General features: G+C 39.2%; 1 protein-coding gene across 2 annotated transcripts in view; it reads right to left on the reverse strand.

Annotated features, from left to right (window-relative positions):
- The window catches only part of LOC306774200 (protein FAM184A-like), a gene marked incomplete at both ends in the record, with an annotated part of 73374 nt that overhangs the window by 39149 nt on the left and 14255 nt on the right, over positions 1-19970 (reverse strand). For both annotated transcript variants that reach the window (XM_079264184.1, XM_079264183.1), the window contains 9 exons: positions 3983-4168; positions 4265-4446; positions 5984-6119; positions 6484-6645; positions 6746-6919; positions 7337-7543; positions 9610-9708; positions 9957-10091; positions 13083-13160. In XM_079264184.1, the coding sequence (XP_079120310.1) occupies positions 3983-4168; positions 4265-4446; positions 5984-6119; positions 6484-6645; positions 6746-6919; positions 7337-7543; positions 9610-9708; positions 9957-10091; positions 13083-13160 (1359 nt within the window). The remainder of the gene's footprint in view (positions 1-3982; positions 4169-4264; positions 4447-5983; positions 6120-6483; positions 6646-6745; positions 6920-7336; positions 7544-9609; positions 9709-9956; positions 10092-13082; positions 13161-19970) is intronic.

The raw sequence follows: 19970 nt of genomic DNA on the forward strand, positions 1-19970 counted from the left end.
AGAGGCAGAGAGAGCAAACCAAGTTCACAATTACTTCAAATTTATGAAGTCTTAAGTCATTTCAGAGGTAGAAAATATGTCTTCATTTAAAGCAAGCTTTGAGACCAAGTGTTTTGTTTCGCTCTGTAGCTGCTATATATCATGTTGCCTTCAAGTCTTTGTTCTAATTTTCTCGGACTGGATGTCAGCGAGCTTCAGTGTGAACAAGACTCTTTTGAACTAGGTTACTGCATGCAGCTGGAGCCACGTGAGAGTTAACACCGACGGAGAAATGTACTGCAGACAATGAATTCAAGGAAAAATATGCCATTCACTTCTTGCGCCACACTGGAAGACTTAAAGACTTACCAATCAAATAACCAACTTCTCTTTGGCGCTTAGATTAAAACCAACAATCTTTGTTGCTTTCAGATGCTGAACACACTGTTAAATGTGGTATAGGCAGGGCCGGATTAAAAGTGCACAGGCCCCTGGGCCCAGAGTGTTCCAGGGACCCCCTTCCCCACCGCAACATTGTGAAAAACTTGGACCAAAATTATCCAGTTGTGTAATTAATCTGGATGGCATAAATCTGGCCTCCAGTACCACTGTGAGAAATCTTGGAGTCATTATTGACCAGGATTTGTCTTTTAGCTCACATTTAAAACAGGTTTCTCGAACCACATTCTTCCACCGGCGTAATATTGCAAAAATTAGGGAAATCTTGCCTCAGAAAGATGCAGAAAAATTAGTCCATGCCTTTATTACTTCCAGACTGGATTACTGCAATTCCTTATTTATGAGTTGCCCCAAATGTGCCCTGAAAAGTTTCCAGCTTATCCAAAATGCTGCAGCGAGGGTTCTGATGAGGACTAGCAGGAGAGATCATATTTCACCAGTTTTAGCCTCTCTACACTGGCTCTCTGTTAAATCCAGGATAAAGTTTAAAATTCTTCTCCTCACATATAAAGCTCTCCGTGACCAAGCTCCATTGTACATAAAAGATCTTATAGTTCCATATATTCCAAATAGAGCACTTCGCTGTCAGACTGCAGGTTTACTGGTGGTTCCCAGAGTCTCAAAGAGTACTATGGGAGGAAGAGCCTTTAGCTATCAGGCTCCTCTCTTATGGAACCAGCTCCCACCGTGGGTTCGGGAGGCAGACTCCCTCCACACCTTTAAGATCGAGCTGAAAACCTTCCTTTTTCATGATTCTTATAGTTAGGATATGAGCATCTCCTGAGTTGGAGTCTGCATGTACGGGACCCAACTGTCCACGTTATGCTCATTGCTCTTATAGTTATGGGTAGTCTAGCCAACCTTTACTTTTGTAGCAATGGGGATGTTACCTGATGCACTGAGAAGTACCTCGCTCTATTTCTTTAATGTATAAATATATGCCAATATTGCCATCTCTAACTTATTTCTCCTTTTTTCCGCAGGTCTTCCTGATTAAGTGCAATTGTACATGTTGATCTGTCTTTCCTGTTGTCTCCACCCCAACCACTTAAATGCAGATGGCTGCCCTGCCTGAGCCGGGTTCTGCCGTAGGTTTTCTTCCTGTTAAAGGGGAGTTTTTTCCTTCCCATGCACAGGATGGGGGATTGGATCGAAGTCATGACTCAATGCAATCAGTTGGTTTCTATTATAGGATATGTATGAATTGGCTCGAAATGATGTGTCTGTTGATTTGTGTATGTAAAGTGCCCTGTGACAACATTGTTTTGAAGTGGCACTATACAAATAAAGTTGAATTGAATTGAATTGAAAATTGTGAATTATACACTGTGAAACAACATTTCTAACATCTCTCAGCCAATGGTACCAATAGCAATACACTAGACAGTGTTATAACTACCTGGCTTTTATGTACATTTTGTTTCATGTCCAAACTGCTGATGTTTGCCCCACGTGGGCCCCACATGGGCCCCACATGGGCTCCGCATGGGCCCCAAGTGGGCGTGGGCCCCTGGGCCTGTGCCATTAATGCTCATTGGATAATTCGGCCTTGATTTTAGGGCTGTCATTGTCACCAATAAGACATGTTGTATCGCTCATTACTTGGTGTATTGACTTTAGACAAGAGTTCTTTGTTGTATAAATTGTGATTAATTAATCATTTTAAAAAATGTATATTTTATTAGTGTCATTATGTTTGAAAGCAGTATAATTACCTAAGTAAGCGTTTCTTTCTGACAGCACAGAGCCCAAACTTACTTTCATGCCTCTGCTTTTTATACTCCACAAGCAAAAAACACATAAAGATGGTTGCAGTTTTTGTTTCAGCATGTTTGTACAATTTAGTGGAATTTAGCATAAAAACCTAAATAAATATATTTACATTACTGAAGGAGCCAAAATGTGTTTTCCTAGTAAGATGTCTGGGCTCTTCCTGAGAGACAGGATGAGAAGCTCAGGGTGGAAGAGATGCTTCTCTGCATCGAGACGAGCCAGAAGAGCTGGCCTGGTCATCTTGTCAGGATGCCTCATGGGAGAACTCCTTCCTGTTGAGGTTTTCTGGGCTCATCCCACTGGGAACAAAAACTGGGAAAGACCCAGGACACACTGGAACACCTTGGGATCTGCCCAGATGAGCAGAAAGACTAATCTAAGCTTCCCTGCTTAAGTTGCTGCCAGTGCAACCTGACCTCAGATGTATAATTTGATTACTAATAAATACCGGCCATACCAGCTATAAATACCAGCCATAGCATTTTTTAAAAGATGGAGGTCTGAGAAGTGAAGATGATGCTGAAGAGACAAAAGTGATGAACTACTGACATTGGCTCTAAAAACTGTCATCAGATAAATGACCCTAGATCGATGAGTGTACCGGTGGTCTTCGGGGAAAAATGGCCCCATAGTCAGACAGTTGTTCGCTTTTAAAGAGAGGTTTGTCAGTCAAATCTGAAACTTGTTCATTCGTGTCTCGCAGGTAAAACATCACCTACGACTCTGCTGTCTCTCTGGAGAGTTCGTAAAAGCTCTGACTCTTATCTCCAATTACAGAACTAAACTCTTTCCAGTTAAATGTGTTTCTGCTTTGAACAAAATGGCGTGGTGGTGTATTTAGGTGCATCTGTAAAACTGTGTGAGACTGAAATTCTCCTCCATGATGTCAAATGTGCTCCTTTCTGGTTACAAAATTATGATAACATTTTTTCAAGAAAGCACCACTGCCTGACAACAGCGAGTACATCCACCTTTTATTTCCAGTCCTGTGGTTGGCAACGAAAGGATGCGTACAGGTTTCTACAAAGTATAAATCATCCAGGGGATGAGTATCCCTGTCAAAGTCCAACATGTAATTCTGGTAAAGTAAGGAATGGTCTGGTCTGGACCACCCAAACCACAGTTCCTAATCCCCCCACGCTCCGTTATCTCCAGTCTCCTTTCCTTATCAGATTAAGGAGTAAACAGTGGCTTCTTCAAAGAATCTACGTTGAAGATTAAGGTAAATAGGTTTAGATTAGTTCAACCTCTCTTGTCTTATGTATTGCCTTCATGTGGCGGCTTTAAATGCTAAAGCATGAGGAGGGGGGCCGTAAAGACAAATTGGAGGAAAAAAAGAAAGAAACAGAAATAAACAGACACCAATGTTGTTTTTAAGTCTTCAGCTTGATGTTGACCTTATTAAAAGCTTGCGGTCAGTAAAGGGGGCCGCCTTTTTCTTAGAGACATATTTCTTTAACAACTCAGGCCACTTTTCTCTTAGGATATAAATTAATTACTTGTGTTTGTGTGCAGAAAAAAAGACAGATACACGCTCTAAAGCGACTCGCGCTGTATATATTTTAATTACTGCTTTAACTCTTTAAATGGTGATGTTTCAGTTCTGGTTTTTTATTGTCCCATCACTCCATAAATAACATTTTACAGAGAGGTTAATGAATATACACAATCTCCATAACCGTTTTTCTCTAATTAGATTAAACTTTGTTTTCATTAGTTGAAATTGCAAAACAAAACAAAACAAACGTCTAAATCTTCACACTGAACTCACCGTTATGAGGAGTTTCTTCTCCTCCTCTTTCTCCTGCTGGGCCTCCTCCCTCATGGCCCGGTGCTTGTCTTCCAACTCATCCAGCGCTCGGACCTGTGCCTCCCTAAAGCGATGCGTTTCCTCCTCGTAATGTGCTCTCAACCTGGAGAGCTCCTTCTCGTAGCCCTGGTGCTCCTCGCGCAGAGACTGAGGTAGATGGAACAAAAAAAAAAAAAAAAAAACCTTACATGACTGTTGGCTTGTGTCTATCCTCACACTGGGACAAATGAGTAAGTAAAGTACCTGCTCCAGCTTGAGCACTTGCTGTTTGTGCTGTTCGTTGGATGCCTGGTTCTGGTTGAGCAGTGCCTCCCTCTCCTCCTCCAGCCGGCTGATCTTTTCCTTCAGGCGGCTCTGTTCCTGGTCCAGGTTCCTGATGGTGGCCTCGTGAGCCATCTGGGTGGCCTGCAAGGAACCGATCTGGCCTGAAATAGTCAGAGTGAAACCAGAAGTTTGTCAAACAGGCCTTACAGACTGTTATCTGGTCCAATGTGACCAGTTCAACACAATGAATTAACCACTTTTGCTAAATGCAAACTTAAAAAGCCAACAACACCATCATTATGGCATTGTGGAGTACCTCAAGGGTCTATTTAGGTTCTTCTCATATTTACTGTGTAAGTGGTACTTCTGGGCAACATCAAGTTTAGTTGCAGCATTGACACTCATTCCAAAGCCTGATGCTGTGAAAACATCTTGTATTAAGTCCTGCTTCATGGAAACAGAACATCAGAAGTGTAAAAATATCTCAACAGAGATGCATAAACACACAACCTATGTGTCGAGATGTTCCTCCTTCATACAAACTGTACATGTGTTTTGTGTGCAAGGCGACTCTAATATGAGGTGTAAAAAGGAGAAGAGGCCACATAATTCACCATAAAACGAACCAGACTACTTGCAGAGGTGGCTCACCGTGACAAGGTTTTTGTTTATTTTGCAATTTCTGTCACATCATCAATTATACTCCACGATTGTAATAAACATTTTTGGTGCAATATATAACTGCAGCCCATGTGCTTTGTGTAATGGAAAATTTGTGCAATGTGCAAAAGACCTTTTTAATAAGACTTTATGATAAAACAAACTCTGTAAAAGGTGTTTCAGAGTGACTGGCACACAACTGTCTCACAAGTTTCCCATCCCGGTTAACATTTCATGTCCTCTTATTGAGTAAATAAATTAATGCAGTTTGATTTATTTACAATTATTTATGCACGCTGTTGTCATTACAATAATTATTATCATTACCACATCAAAGCTTCATATTCAGTTAATGTGTTTTGTTTAAGATGGGACTGATACTAATACTGTATTGGCCAAAAACTATTTTTCTTAATTATCATCCATAATATTGTTGTTGTTACTGTACAGTTTAGTATAACATACTGTGTGGTCCTATGGCCATATTACCTAGTAATTATTAAATAATAGGACTGGGGTATGCACACTGACCATGAGTTTCTTGTTATTGTAATTATTGTTGTGGCATTATTACTAAATAATAATTATATATTACTGTCAGTATTAACGTCATCATTACTACATAATTATTACAGCACAGTTGCATGATAATATGATGTACTGTAGATTAATATTTCTGATAATGAACGCAAACTGCAGTGTTTATAGCGGGATACTGAGTCGTGGTGGGATTAAGGAAGCATTGGCTTCTTCTCACTCCTGAATATTTTTGTCATGTTGTGTTTTTTAGTTTAATTTTCTTCTGATATTTGCCCTCATGTTCGAATAAACTCAAATCAAATTAGAAAGAAAAATTCAATGTTTTTAAATATAAAAACAGCTTGATGTTCATTTTTTTCTTACTCTCTCATATTCATTTTGTTGTTGTCATAAATAATCAATTAATAAATCCAGGTGTAAATGGGTGAAACTGCATAAGGTTTTGCACAGCAGCTGTTGCAGCTGGATAGACGATCAGCAGGTAGAAGCCCATCTTACTGGCTTTGTGGAGGATTTCTGTAGCCTGCTGCTGAACCCGTTCCCTGCTGCCCTCCAGTTCATACTCAGTGTCCTTCAGCTGCATCACCCAGATCTCCCCATCCTGGATGGCTTCCTCCAGCTGCTTGTGCAGGTTCTGCAGCACATAAACAACCACAGCAGCAATGAAACGTTTCTGTATTTAAAGTTTCCTCCTGTACGCATCTGCCTGCAGGCCTTTCAGCTCACACTACATTACCTTTCCCATCACTTTAAGATCCTTGAAAACAGATTCAACCCTGAGGCTTTTCCTTTTTCTTTCTTTGTTTTTGGCAAATCTTTTTCATTCAATTGAACTCAATGTCAACCCAACCTGAACTAAGGGAAGACTCAGACTATTTGTAACATTTTAGGGAACACTAAATAGCAACAATTAGCACCAGTTGTAGAGCAGTTTTCAGATCTGAGCAGATCTGGGTTCTTATTTACCTAATTTAAGCCTAAATATCTGCTTATTATACCTTAATGGTTCCCTCCGCGTTGGCCAGCGATGTCTGCAGTCTGTTGGTCTTGTCTCGGTTCTCCCGAGCCTCCTCATGAGCTTTTTGAAGTTCACTCCTCAGCTTGGACAGCGAACGCTGCAGCGCCGCTTCCTGAGCCTGGAATTCCTTTCGGAGCTCAACCTTCACGTGAAACAATACAGAAAATACATCGCTACAATGTTTAATCAACTTTAAAAGAATTTGTAGATCTTTTTTGGCTCCTTGAAATCTCATGTTTCACCTCCGTCCTCTTCCAGGCCAGCAGGTTCTCAGTGGTGAGCTGGTGTGTCCTCCTCATGGCCTCCAGCTCTCTCTCATAATATTCCTGAGCCTTGCCCAGTTTGGCCTCATATTCCTCCACCAGATGGACTTTATCCTTTGAAAGCTCTTCCACTCTCTCCATCAGTGACTCCACCTGCACAGACATGGACAAACAGACATCAAGCATTGTGGCTGAAAAACTGCTAAAATATTCAGGAAATTTTGGAAGAAACCATTAACTTTGGTTTATTTTGTTTTAATTTGCTCTTTTATGTTTCTTTTTATTTGACTTTTTTCAGTCAGTCTTTGAGAAAATGTATTAAATTAGATCGGTAAAAAGTTGAGAGGAAATAAAAATGACAGAAAAATAAGGGGATGACATGCAAGAAAAGGTCTGGCAACATTTTCTTTCATTTTTATTTAAAAATCCTCTAAAACAGCAATTACCCCACAGAGTAACTTGCTGCATGAACTTTCCACAAAAAGCCCTAAAACACATGCGTCAAACGAAGCTAAGATCTAGCTCCTTATGAGCACGTCTATCGTCCTGTCTCTCGTACTCGTAGCCCACCTCTTGTCTATGAAGCTCAGCCAGTTTCTCCTGGTCTTCAGTGGAGGAGGCGCTCTGGTTCTGCTGGTTGTTGCGCAGTTCATCCACCTCCTGCCGGTGGGTGGCCCTCAGCTCCTCCAGCGCTCGCCGTTTATCTGCCTCAAACTGGGCCTGAGTCTGGCTGAAAGCTCGCAGCTTCTCCTCAAAATCCCGACGCATCTCTTCCACCTATTGAAACCACGAAACATCATCTATTCTGTTTGGATGCTTCATGATGGGACACCCCGATTTCTAACTGCAAAGTTCAATTCGGTGACAAAAGTTCAAACCTGGTGATTTTTCTTTTTTTTTTTTTTTCTCGCGTCAAAACAAAATTGTTCTCTTTGGCTCTGTTCAAACGGCAGCAACCAATCAGGAGAGCTGAGAGGATGGAAAAAATATGTAAACATGTAGTGTGATGCGATGCCATGTGATGCCTGAGGGCTCATTCGGGTTCCTGAGGAGGGAATTTCTTTCATCAGGCTGGGAGCAGAAGCTATTGGTGGCACTGCAAAAGTGGAAAATGAGGGACAAGACCAACATCAACGTGTCCTGATCCCAACACAGATAAAGTAAAAATGATGAGCTTATTCATTCAGATGTTTCTTAGCACCATCTGCATTCAGACAAAAAAAAAAAAAAAAAAAAGAAAAGCTTGTGACATGATACATGATGTGATATGAAAAATATCATTTTACATCCTACTTACAGTCTTTACTTCATACAGTTTTGGGAAATCAGAGATCACTGGCTTAGTTTATATCATCTGTAGAAGTTTTTTTTTAAATCACCTGCTACCCAAGCAGGTTGTGTGTAAACAAATAATCACTCCTCCTATGTAATAATGAAACTTTGCATCATGCAGCATCTCATTTTCAGGGCAAGCCTGCTGCTTTACTGCTTTCTAAGCTCTTGGTTTTGAATGAAAATGTGCCAGGAGGGATTAGATAATGGCTTATTAAATGCATTTTATTTATACAGTGGGTGCAGTAATTTGCAGAAATATGTGTAACATGAATGGAAATACAGTATAAAAGGCAAGAACAGAGTGTGTATCATTTTAACAAGCTTAAAAGTCAGTGTTTCTTATTGAAACCCTTTTTTTCTAACAGTTTTAACCTTCTTAGACAAGTTTATTGAAATTGATCTACATAGTCTTCAGGTTTAGTTCTCCAGGCTTCCTGAAGGACTTCAAGCTTTTCTGTGGATGTTGGTTGGATTTTTTCTCCTGTCCTATAATCAAACACCACGTCCCTTTTGTCACTGATTATCTGTCCAGTTCTTGTATTCAGCCTTTTTTATTTGTTGAAACTGACTTCATAACAGTCATTCTTCCATGGAGACCAATTCTGATGAAGAATGGCAAATGGATCAACTGAAAGTGCGTCTTTATGTGCTTAGTCATCAGCTCATGTCTCTTTAAGAATCAGTTTGATGGAGCAAAAATCCTATTTTATGTCCAATGTTGTAATCTTTGGCATTTTTCATTAATTCACATGAACAAATGGGAACCAATTATGTCTTACGATTAAGCTACTGGTCACAAAGTGCCTGAAGATGCAATTTAAATGGGTTCCTTGTTAAGCAGTCTGATATATGTAAACACATTACCTGTTCTTCCTCTTCTACCTTTTTAATGCTTAACTGTGTCAAAGATCAAACTTAAACAGTTTAACAATAACAAAAAAATCATCTTAAAATGGTCAGGTTTCAGCAACTGGGTGGAAAATTTGAGAAAAATGCCCAAAAAGTCCAGAGAAAATCTTTAAAAGACCTGGAAAAGGTGAAAATACTTTGTCATTCAGCATGTAATTGCTGACTGCCGCTGTGCTGCTGCTGCTTCGTGACACCTCTCCCCGCTTATTAAATGTGAAAGTGGTAAAATTTCATTGCAACATGGCAGGACAACAACAACCAAGGCAGCTGTCCCTGATGTAATTATCAGCTTATACAAGACACAGCTGTAAAAGCAGCAACATGGCAGACAGAAGAGAAATATGAGTGGAAGATAAGTGATATGAGTCATGTATTCAGCACAGCGTGCAACATTTACTGCACATACCACTTACAATAAGTAGCGATTTAATGCTGGTGGAACCATGTTGCATGTTGACTGTGTTTTGTGCTTTTTTTGCTTCAGTACAACTCAGTTAAATGTGCATGGGCAGAATGACACAAACATTCTATAAGCATGCAAGTCCTCAGAGGTTGTGCTTTAGGAGTTGTGTTTCATCATGTTTTGCATAAAGCCTCACCTCTCTGCTCATAGAAACCACCCTCTGTGTGTGTTGGGCTTCAGTGCAGAGCTGCGAGTCCTCCATTCTCTGCCTGTACATCTCGAACTCCGCTAAAGCCTAAAGGTGACAAAATATCTTCTGCATTACAACAGTCATTCGACACCACTACTGCTACAACACATAGTAAGATGAATAAATGCATTCCCTAAAATGCTGGAGACTTGTGACAGAGCACATATATATATATATATATATATATATATATATATACTTATATAAGCTCTGTGACTGTGCAAGGCGAAGCCTCACTAAACATGACCAACAGCTACATGAAGTCTCTGTGGTGCCCGGCAGCAGTGAGCGACCTGTCTTTTCATGTGCTCATGAAGTTCGACAGATTCCTCCAGACTGGCCAGCCGTCGCCTCAGGTCCGCTTCGTCCGCCATTTTGCTCTTGTACTGCATGATCTTGTCTCTGGTCTCTGTCACAATGTGTTGGACCTGAACGAGAGGAAATAAACCAGCCATTATCTTCAAAGTGGCAGATATCATTTAACACAGTTTTGGTGATTTCTGAGGAATTGAAGACAGCAAGCTTGACTTTGGCATGCTCAGCTACTTTAGATTACAATGTACAGGAACAGAAAAAGCTCTTTGTAAAATGATCTTAATTATTTTGTTTGGCTGCACAATGTATGAAAAATGTTGATATAAGTGAAACTGGGAATGAGGGTAACGCTGTTCCCTCCAGGAAATGTTGACAGGACAGAAACATCTTACTTTGAACAAAGGACTGATTAAATTAACAACATATTTCTTGGTATTTGAAAGCTTTTCTTTGAAAGAAAAGAATGTAATGGGCTACATTTAAACCAGGTCTATAATGCTTCAAGACTTCAGAAAGTCACTGAAAAAAACAGTGTTTCATTCATAGACTGTATAAGAAAGATGGACGGAGCCTCCAGCAGTTAAAAGTGAAGCCTGTTCAGAAGTGCGTAAAACTGCAGTTTCCCCTTCATCCACTAGGGGCTGCAAACCAGAGCGAATCCCCATTGACTCCCATGTTAAAAAGACCAACTTCACAGCAAAAATAAACATGTTTACAGCCTGGTTCAAAAATCCATTTTCGGTTTAATAGGTCAGGTTTACCTTCATGACAACTGTAGGGGGAGGGAATTTTTTTAGTAACTCGCCGGTCTAAAAGTAATTTAATCTCAAAGTTCGGCATATTTTGGGGCGTGTCCTTTTGATTGACAGGTACCCGATCTCCCGCTTCAAGTAAGAGGAATGCAGAACAACTGCAGTTTTTAGCCGGTGAACTACGTGACTTCTTTGCTTTAGCCCGCTTACCTCCGTTAGCTGGTTATCACCTGTTATCTTCGGGTTACCTAGGTTAGCTCTTAGCTACAGGCAGCTCAGAGTTCGCTCAATGTCAATCATCCACCATGACGCTCACAGCCCCCCCCTCAGCTCCACCTCTTTGCCCATATTTTTATTTTTCAGGCGAGACGACACGCATGCCCCTACCAAGATGGCGATGGAACCGCCCACCGAGCTTCAATTCAGCTCCTCAGAAATCTATGGGTGACGTCACGGAGGCTACGTCCATCTTTTTATATTCAGTCTATGGTCTCATCTAAGGTTTGACTTGAAAAAAGTCAGTTAAAGCATGTATATACTAGGTCATATGTATTATAGGTGGGTGGATTGTCCTGCTTTCTCCCGATAGCAATGGAGAATATAAGTAAGCAATGTGTGCAATCTGGCTGTACTTCTCCTAAAGAGATAACAAATGTTCTTGCTGCTGCTGCTGTGTGGTTTTCAGCAGATTTCTTTTGCTGCAGCATTGTGGTGTTTGAACAAGATTTATTTGAAGTAAAAAAGTAATGAGGCAATTCACCACACTTTGCTGTTTATCGTTTAAATAAAAGACTGTGGATGGAGTCCGTGCCTACCTGTGACTAATTATAGACAAACAAGCTGAATAATGAATGCATATTGTTCTATGTACATTCTAATAGTACAGAAAAATGAAGGGAATTTGGTTTCCTTCATATCAGTATCACAGTAATGACACAGACTGGGATCTTGAACAACATAATTTAGATGAATAATCGTGTTTTCTTTTACAGCTCTGTAAAAGACAAAACACTGATCTGCCAAAGCCACTTTCAACTAATGTTGGGTGAATTCATCCAAATATTTATAATATCGACACCAACGTTGGTATTGATATCAGTGGATACTCGTGTGATGACATTGATACTTTACAGCAGGGGTCTCCAACTCTGGTCCTTGTGAGGTTTTAATATTTCCCTGCTGTGACACACCTGACCCAAATCAATGGCTCATTAACAGGCAAGTGCATGTGCGGAGTCTCGGGGTAAAAGGGGGTGGTAACACAAAACGGAACAGGTGACTAAAAGTTCAAGAATGAATTTATTTACAAATAAGGAGGTAAACTGTATCACCATCAGACACAGCTGCCTCGAATGATGCTGCTGATCGTCCTTAAATAGGAGTGACGGAGGTTGTGGCCAATGGGATAAAACTCCAGGTAGTAGTCCACCAATCCGGAGGCACGATGGTAAAAGAGTACCAGGATGGGCGGCCAATTATCGACATGTGCTAGGGCTGTAACAGCCGGTTGTATCAGGGAAACACTGAAACCGGCAGGATGGTAGCTCACATGACCGGAGTTGGAAACTACTCATGTCGAGTTTGAAAACTATCAGAATATGAAATAAAGATAAAGTGGCTAGTGATGGTGTGAATAATAGCTTTGTGCTTTATGGGTTATTGTGTCACAAAATAATGCATTACCCCACAGAATAATAAACACAAAAGCACATTAAATTTGATAGTCCTGTTAAACACTAGCCCTTTATTCACTTGGTAGTGGATCAATACCAAATCTTGCGGTATCGCACCTACTTCCAACTGGCTTTGAAATGGGCTGAAAGAGAAAAGCTTTACACCTAAACTGTGCAGACATTACAAAACCTTACTGTAATGGAATCTGCTCCCACATAGACCCAACTAAAACTGGTTCATGTGGGAAATGCTTGAAATAAATTCAGCTTTGACAGCAAAATCCCACTTTGCCACTAACTTGACCCCATCCTTCCACGACATTACATATGCTGAAGGAAAACCTAAAGAGGCAGCTGGAAATGTGGCTTTTTGCTAAGTGTTGTGTTCATGTCTTTCATTAAACAAAGTGATGTGATTAAAAACATGCACCATGTCATTGTTAAATATTGTGATAATAATATATCATACAATATATAAAACATCATGCAAGTGTCAAGTCTTCTATTACACTGATATGACAAGGGGTAAATGAGTTGCACTTGGCCAATTTTAAATCAAATGTGATAGCAAAACTTTAAAGCTAACTTTTCTACATATTGTGCAGCACGAGTTTAATCTTATGTGAGCTACGCAGCACTTGTCTCCATATAATCATAGCTGTGGGGGCTGTGCCAGTACCTCGTCTTCATGGGCTTCTTTCAGAGACTCAATTTCCTCCTCGTGTTCGTCGTTCTTGGTATTGAGAGCATAAATTACCTGGGGACAGGAGGAGATGACAGAATGAAGATGGGAAAGAAAGCTCATATTAACTGTTTCAACATAAGATCGACAAGTCTATAGTGGCAAAGAAGATTAGCGCTGTATCTGAAGTGCTGCAAAATCGATACCAATAACATCAGGAAAGGGGAGAAAAATAATTCACACTCTGATTAAAGGCAAGACAAAGCTTTGCATTACAGCAGCTGCTGTAAAATATGTCCGCCTGATTTTCCTCGACCAAACAAACCGAGTCTGGATTGCAACACATACAAAGCCAACCCAAACCTGACATCACATGCAGCAAAGGTCTTTGGTTAAAATAAATTAACTACCTGCAAAGGAGAGGTCCTCAGTAAACATAGATAATGTTTTCCTTCAATCCTGCATGAACCTTAAATATGAATATTCCTCTTCTGACTTCAGCAGCCAAAGTGAATAACACCTTCCCAGTCATGCCTGCGCTGGTCTTCCAGTAATATAAGCAGGTTTCACAAGTGCTGGAAGTAAATGACATGCAGGAGCTTTGAAAAGCTTAAGCTTCAGCAGGTTGAGGCTCCTTGTGAGCTGCTAATATTCAGCCACGGCCTGAATTAAAGACCTGCTGAGATCAGAGCAGTTTCACGCTTAGTTCCACTTAAAAGTGAGGTGACAAGGTTACACCCATGCGCCGCTTTTATATAGAAAGATACACGGGTTTAATCATGACTCACTGACATTTGACAACTTGAATAAACACCTATAAGTAATAACCACTGAAGGGTTTTACTTGCTCCTATAAACCCCTGTAATATATTGTGTCTTAACCTCTGATTATAATTGAACTGTGTGCAAATAAAATAACCCTTAAGACATATAAGATCAAAAGAAAGAGCAAATATTCCAAACAACGTGATGGTAGAAGAATAAAACCAAGAAACGTGCATTATTTTGTGATCTAAAAATACCATGCATACAGTCTGCTGTAGAAAACCAGCGAAAGAGGACTGTGCCTGATTGATAACCATGCAAAACATCTTGCATCAGCTTCCTCGCACCTTTTATAAATAATTTAACTCACACCGTTTATTTGAATTCTAACCTCTAAAAGTCAGTGGACACAACAGATATGTTAAATCAAAAGTAACGTTGCATAAACAACTTGTTCTTGGTTTGCTGCCTTATTAATATTTAATACCTAAACTGCATGAGAGCAGCTTTGTAAAGATAAGATCACATTTTATGTTACGATCAAAGGATATGGTGCTCCTCTCCAAGGACATTTCAGTCAGACAACAAGTCTTGTTTACTTGTTTATGTGGAGGACTGGAACTGCTATAATATAAAATGAATACAAAAACAATCTTGATGCTCCAATGAACAAACAATAAATACTTTAAATAAACCACAGTGTCCATGCAATGACTAACAGACGCTGTATTTTATTTTAGCCATTAATACCTCTATTTGTTATGGCTGTGATGATATGCTTTAGTCCTGATTCCATTTGATTCCAATTTTTTTGGTGCGGATGCAATGTAAATAGTGACGATTCTTCGATATTGCTGATATTTGTAGATTAAAACCAAAAAAAATATATGTACAAAACTTTTTTTTTGCTTGTCTTTTTTCTTCGTTTCAAACAACACAGTAGCCAGACCATCATTGTGCTGTTATAGTGCCCAAGAAGACAAGTAAAAAGATCAATGAAAATGACAAAAGTTTAAAAAAGTTTAAAAAAATAATAGTTTTTTTTTTTAACAAAAGAAGTCCATTTTAAAATTGTAAAGCTAAAAATCCCAATATTCAAATTTTTTATTTGATTTCCCACCCATACTATTTATGTTATCAATTTATTTGCTGATCTAATATTAATCTAATGTGTAATGTGCCAATAAAGATGTAAATGAATATGTAAATAATAATCTATTTTTTGTTTTATTTATCTCTGAAGTTTATTTATTTATTTATTTATCGCTTAATTTAGATTATTCTCCTTGTTTTCTTATTATTTTACAACGTGTTTTAAATGAAATTATGGACCTTTTCTGGAATCTGTAGAATTTATTTACATTTCTATCATTTCTGCTTTGCATTTGCCCAAAGTTCATTCATCTTCCTTTTTCTGTTTCTTTCTCTACGTTCACATTCCTTACATGCAACTAAGAAGGATTTGTCTTTCAGACATATCATGGGCTCTGGGTTGATCACTGGGGTGCTGAGGTCCTATTTCTCAAAATTTGACCAAAATCAAAAGTGACAAAAGCAATTTCTCCTGGAACTCAACAGACTGTGATTTCAGTCACTAACTTATCGGCTTAAAGTAAAGTTTCTCTTTATTGAGTTCTAACAAGAAGCTCCATCAGGTGCTTTTAGGCTATTGCTCTTATTTCAAGCTAAGTTAGCCGCTAGTGCTGTTAGCATTCCCCTACTTTTGTCTCGATGGCAAAGGCCATTGATGATACCCCTTTTTCTACACCTAAAATGCAACAACTGGAATTTTTGGCCATGTACTGGTTTCATTTACCTGTGAAAGACCAGAACTTCATGTAAAGCATGTTTTTCTGTTGCTACAAGTTAGATCCAGTCAGAGATGAGAGCACAACTTTGCAACTAACTGCTGCATGAAGAGAACAAGGCTGAAAAACGAGGTTACAGCCCACCTGGCATAGATCCTAAACACAACAAAAAACAACTCATCCTGCTAATTAATATGACCTGATATAGCCTATCTATAAAATATGTCATTTCAAAATACAAAGTTTATTTTTATTTGCCCACTAATGATCACTACCTGGATGTTTGGGCTGGTGTTCGATGGACAGTGTGTGAGCGTCTCATGTGGTAATATAGGGAGGAAGGTAAACAATGAGCTGCTGCTCTCTTTGAGCGTAAGCTTCGATTTCCAGCCTTAAGTCAGCCATGTTCCTTCAATTATACATGATTATTTTAATGACGCTGGTGTGCCTGCTGCTTTTATCTGTCTCTCCACTTTCCCTTCCCTTTCATCCTTTTATCTCTCCTCCCTTTTAGTTCGTCATCCACCTCCTCTCCAGTTTCTCTTTCTACTTTGAATGGAGATACCTCGCATGGCTATTCGAGGTCAAGCTAACTTTAAATCAATAATCTTTCAAAATGCAGTTGTTTCTAATGATCCTGTAACAACTGAATTCTTCCAGTTACAATTATTTCATTCAAACAGTTTTTTTTAGATGCGGACAATTAAATAATTGTCATTATTGGTAATTGGCAAAGCTGTTGAACATTGGCTGAGTTTACTTCCAACTAATATTATTAGCACTTGTGCTCAGGGCAGAATAAATATGACCCTGATGTAGACTGTTGGTCTTCATTCAACTCTTCTTTGAAGTAGTAACAGCCTGAGCAAATTTAGGGCTCTTATCTTAATCCAAAATTAGGTTTTTCCCCTCTTCATGTTGCTTATATCAGATATCAGTGGCTGCTCTGAAGTTCAACTAATTCCTTTAACACTGGGTGTTTTATCACCATGTGATTCAGCAGTTTCAAAAGTCTGACAACAACGATGTTGTGGGATAATTTTCTTCAAGTCTCCGCTTGAAACTGAGGATGAAGTCACAGCTGTTTTAAATGTATGAAAATGTAAATATGGTGTGAAATGTGTTGGTTCCACTGCAGTGGGACCAGATTTGATTCAACAGACTTTATTGGCATCTGTCAGGCAGACAGGTGCAACCTGACAAGCTGTGACAAGCTGATTAACGTGTATAGTAACAGAAAACAACACGATTGGTCGCGATGACTGCGGTGGGTTTTGTTGCACTAACTATATATTTGCTGCCTGTGTGTGTCTCGTGCCCATGAGATGGTTAAAAGTGTGTGCAACATCTCCTGTTTTCATGCGATTTTTTTTTTTTTTTTTTTTTTTTTTTTTTTTTAACAACTTCACAGAGCTCGTTCCCAGAGAGAAGGAAATAAAAGTGAAGCGGGGTGTGCACACATCAGCTTCCAGATACTGCAAATTTTGCACTGAGAAAGAAACATAGTTCAAAGTGACAATAAAATCTTGTCAGGGAACTTTCATAGTCTGAGGCTCCAAACCAAAACAAGCCTAAAGGCAACAACAGCCTGCAGCTACAGGAGCTGCACACAGCTATGCAGAGCAGGAGAAATAATGCTAAAACTTTATGGATCTCTGGTGCTACTTGTCAACATCTACACAAAGATCAGACTGGGTGTGTTTTCATTTTGCATCATATCTATTAGAGAACTATCAGAGTTGGTTATTCTGTCTCATGCAAATCTTTAGAAATAAATGCATCTTGTGGCTGACATATGACGAGCTGTTTGGTTATTACAGTGTTATATTTGAGTTATATCTACAAAAAGTTGTTTCCCCGCATCCACCGACATATTTTAACATTTTCCGTTTTCTCACCTTTACATAAACTGCACTATCCTTCTATAAAACTTTTTATTTATGCATTTATTTAGTATTAGTTTTATTAGTAAGAACTCAAATTTAGTTATTTTTATATGTTCAAATTAGTCATATTTTTCTTATTTGCTATTAACCTTTGTTTTGTTGTATCTAAGGATACATTCACATCAGGATAGTCTGCGAGACTCGGTCTGATTGGCGACTGGCTCAGTTGTAGTGCAGGGTGTATCCATTCAGACTGAGATTGCATTCACGCTGCACTTCGGCCAAACGTGCCAAACCTTGACAATAATATATCCTCATTCTCACCAAAGGTGGTGCTGCACTAGTATATAGCAAAGGAGAGGACAAGACCCACATGAAAAAGAAAACTCTGAGTTAAACATGAAGCACGAAACTATCGCTGTTTTGGGTTTTTAAATTTGTCTCATGTAAGTATACTGCAGAAATACACTGTAGCAATGGACGAAGTATGAACAAAAGAGGAGGCAGAAGACCCTTAATGCGATTGCTATGTATTCCCCTGTGATGCAATGTTATGTCAACTGCAGGAAGTGACTTTTTTTTGTAGTCTGCTTCCTGTATTTGGTCCGCTTGAAACGTGCCAAGACCTGCGTTTGTAGGCGAACCGAGTCCACTTCTTTGGTCTGAAATATAAGGATGAAGAAAATGAGGAAGATTAAAATAACAAATACAAAATAACATGACTAAGGTTAAGCAATGCTTACGTGCTCATCGATGTATTAATGTCAGTGCATATTGTAAAATTTCTATTTTGGTATGTTGTGTAAATGGCATTAATGGTATTGGTGTTTTGGGGTTTTTTTTTTTTTTTTTGTTTTTTTTAAAGTTTTTTTTTTTTTTTTCTTGTATTAAGTGTGAAAAATGAGAACTTCCTGTGATTTGGTTTGGACCCAAAGACTGTGGAGAAATTCAATAATTGAATATGCATGGCAGTTTTAATGAATGCAGACAAAATTTTTAATAATACTGAATGCAACATGTTCGTGTCCTCCTCTCAGCAGGTCCTGCTGACCCACAACAACGTAAAAGTGTCTAAAATATTTCTTGTTTGAGACAGCTCATTCTAATAAAAGTATGTTTGACATTTTAGCATTCACATCTTCACAGTTTAATGAAACAGGAACAACGTTGAGGCAGCTTTGGGGGTCTCTTCCAATTTTTTAAACAACTGCTATAGCTACACACTAATAGCATGGGCAGTATCGTGTGTCTCGCAGCATTTTTACTTTATGTTTCTAGAGGAAACAGCACTGTTTGTCCACTTAGTAAACTAAAAGCACCAGACAATGTAGATCACTGTCACAAACTGTCAGAGGTGACTATTCAATTACAGAGGCAGTAGGCAGGAAGAAGATGTTGATAAAGACTTGACCTAACATGAAAAAACAGAATTGAACTGGCAACCCGTACTAAAAGCAAAGAGGTATATATACACAGGACACCATCATGAAGTAAATTAACCAAATGAACCCAGTTAAGCTAATGAACATGAACCTAGAACAAGGCACAAAGAGGAAAAACTACAAAGTAAAACAGGAAACAAGAACAAAGAGTATTCCCACCATCATCACCACCCAAATCAGCACGGTGCTGATCAATTCCAGTCATGTAATCAAGTCAACCAGACTGTATTTATCATCAGAGGAGGGTGAAGGATTGGTCAAAAGCAAATTTCACTTGAAAGGCCAATTATAAGCCGGATTCATAGTCTGAGTCCTTTCATCACCAAGATGTCAAATGGAGAGTTGCTCTGTGCAAGACGAATGAAGCGATGGGAAAAAATGACAATAAGGCACCCAAGAGGGGCGTTTCTGAGAAGAAAGTCAATCGCTATTGATCAGCCCCCTTGAAAAAAAAAGTCCACTAATGACTGGAGCAGAACAAATGCAGCAACTGGCTCAAACAAAACTCTGCTGCTCCACTCTCATCATTTTCCAAGGATTACCATCATATTCTGTAATTACAGGATTAATAAAAGTCTGACTCTCAGAGGTGCTGCGGTCTTAATGGGATCCCTTGAAATTTGAGCTTTTAGTTTGGTGTTCTCCTTCATCAGACATGCCACGAGGTGTGGCGTCTGCTACCAATTAGCCAAAGCACATGCCATGTCGTCCTCTTTTAAATGCACTTTGCATATGTTCTGTTTGTCATTGCTACGCTGCTCTGGTACTCCAAGGACAGCCAGCGCACACACCTTCCATCACGTAAAGAAACACACAAAGTGAAAGCAAGGGCATTCAAGGTGTGCAAGCTGAGAACAAGTCCCTTGATGTGAAGCAACTGGCCTTTGTTTTGTTAGTTCTCTCTAAATTAAATGCTTTCAAGGCACAAACAACAGCCTTCATATCAGCTCTCACCTTGATTTGTTGCTTTTTGAATTTTTAAAA

Source organism: Telmatherina bonti (genome assembly GCF_933228915.1).
Source record: "Telmatherina bonti genome assembly, chromosome: 24".
NCBI lineage: Eukaryota > Metazoa > Chordata > Actinopteri > Atheriniformes > Telmatherinidae > Telmatherina > Telmatherina bonti.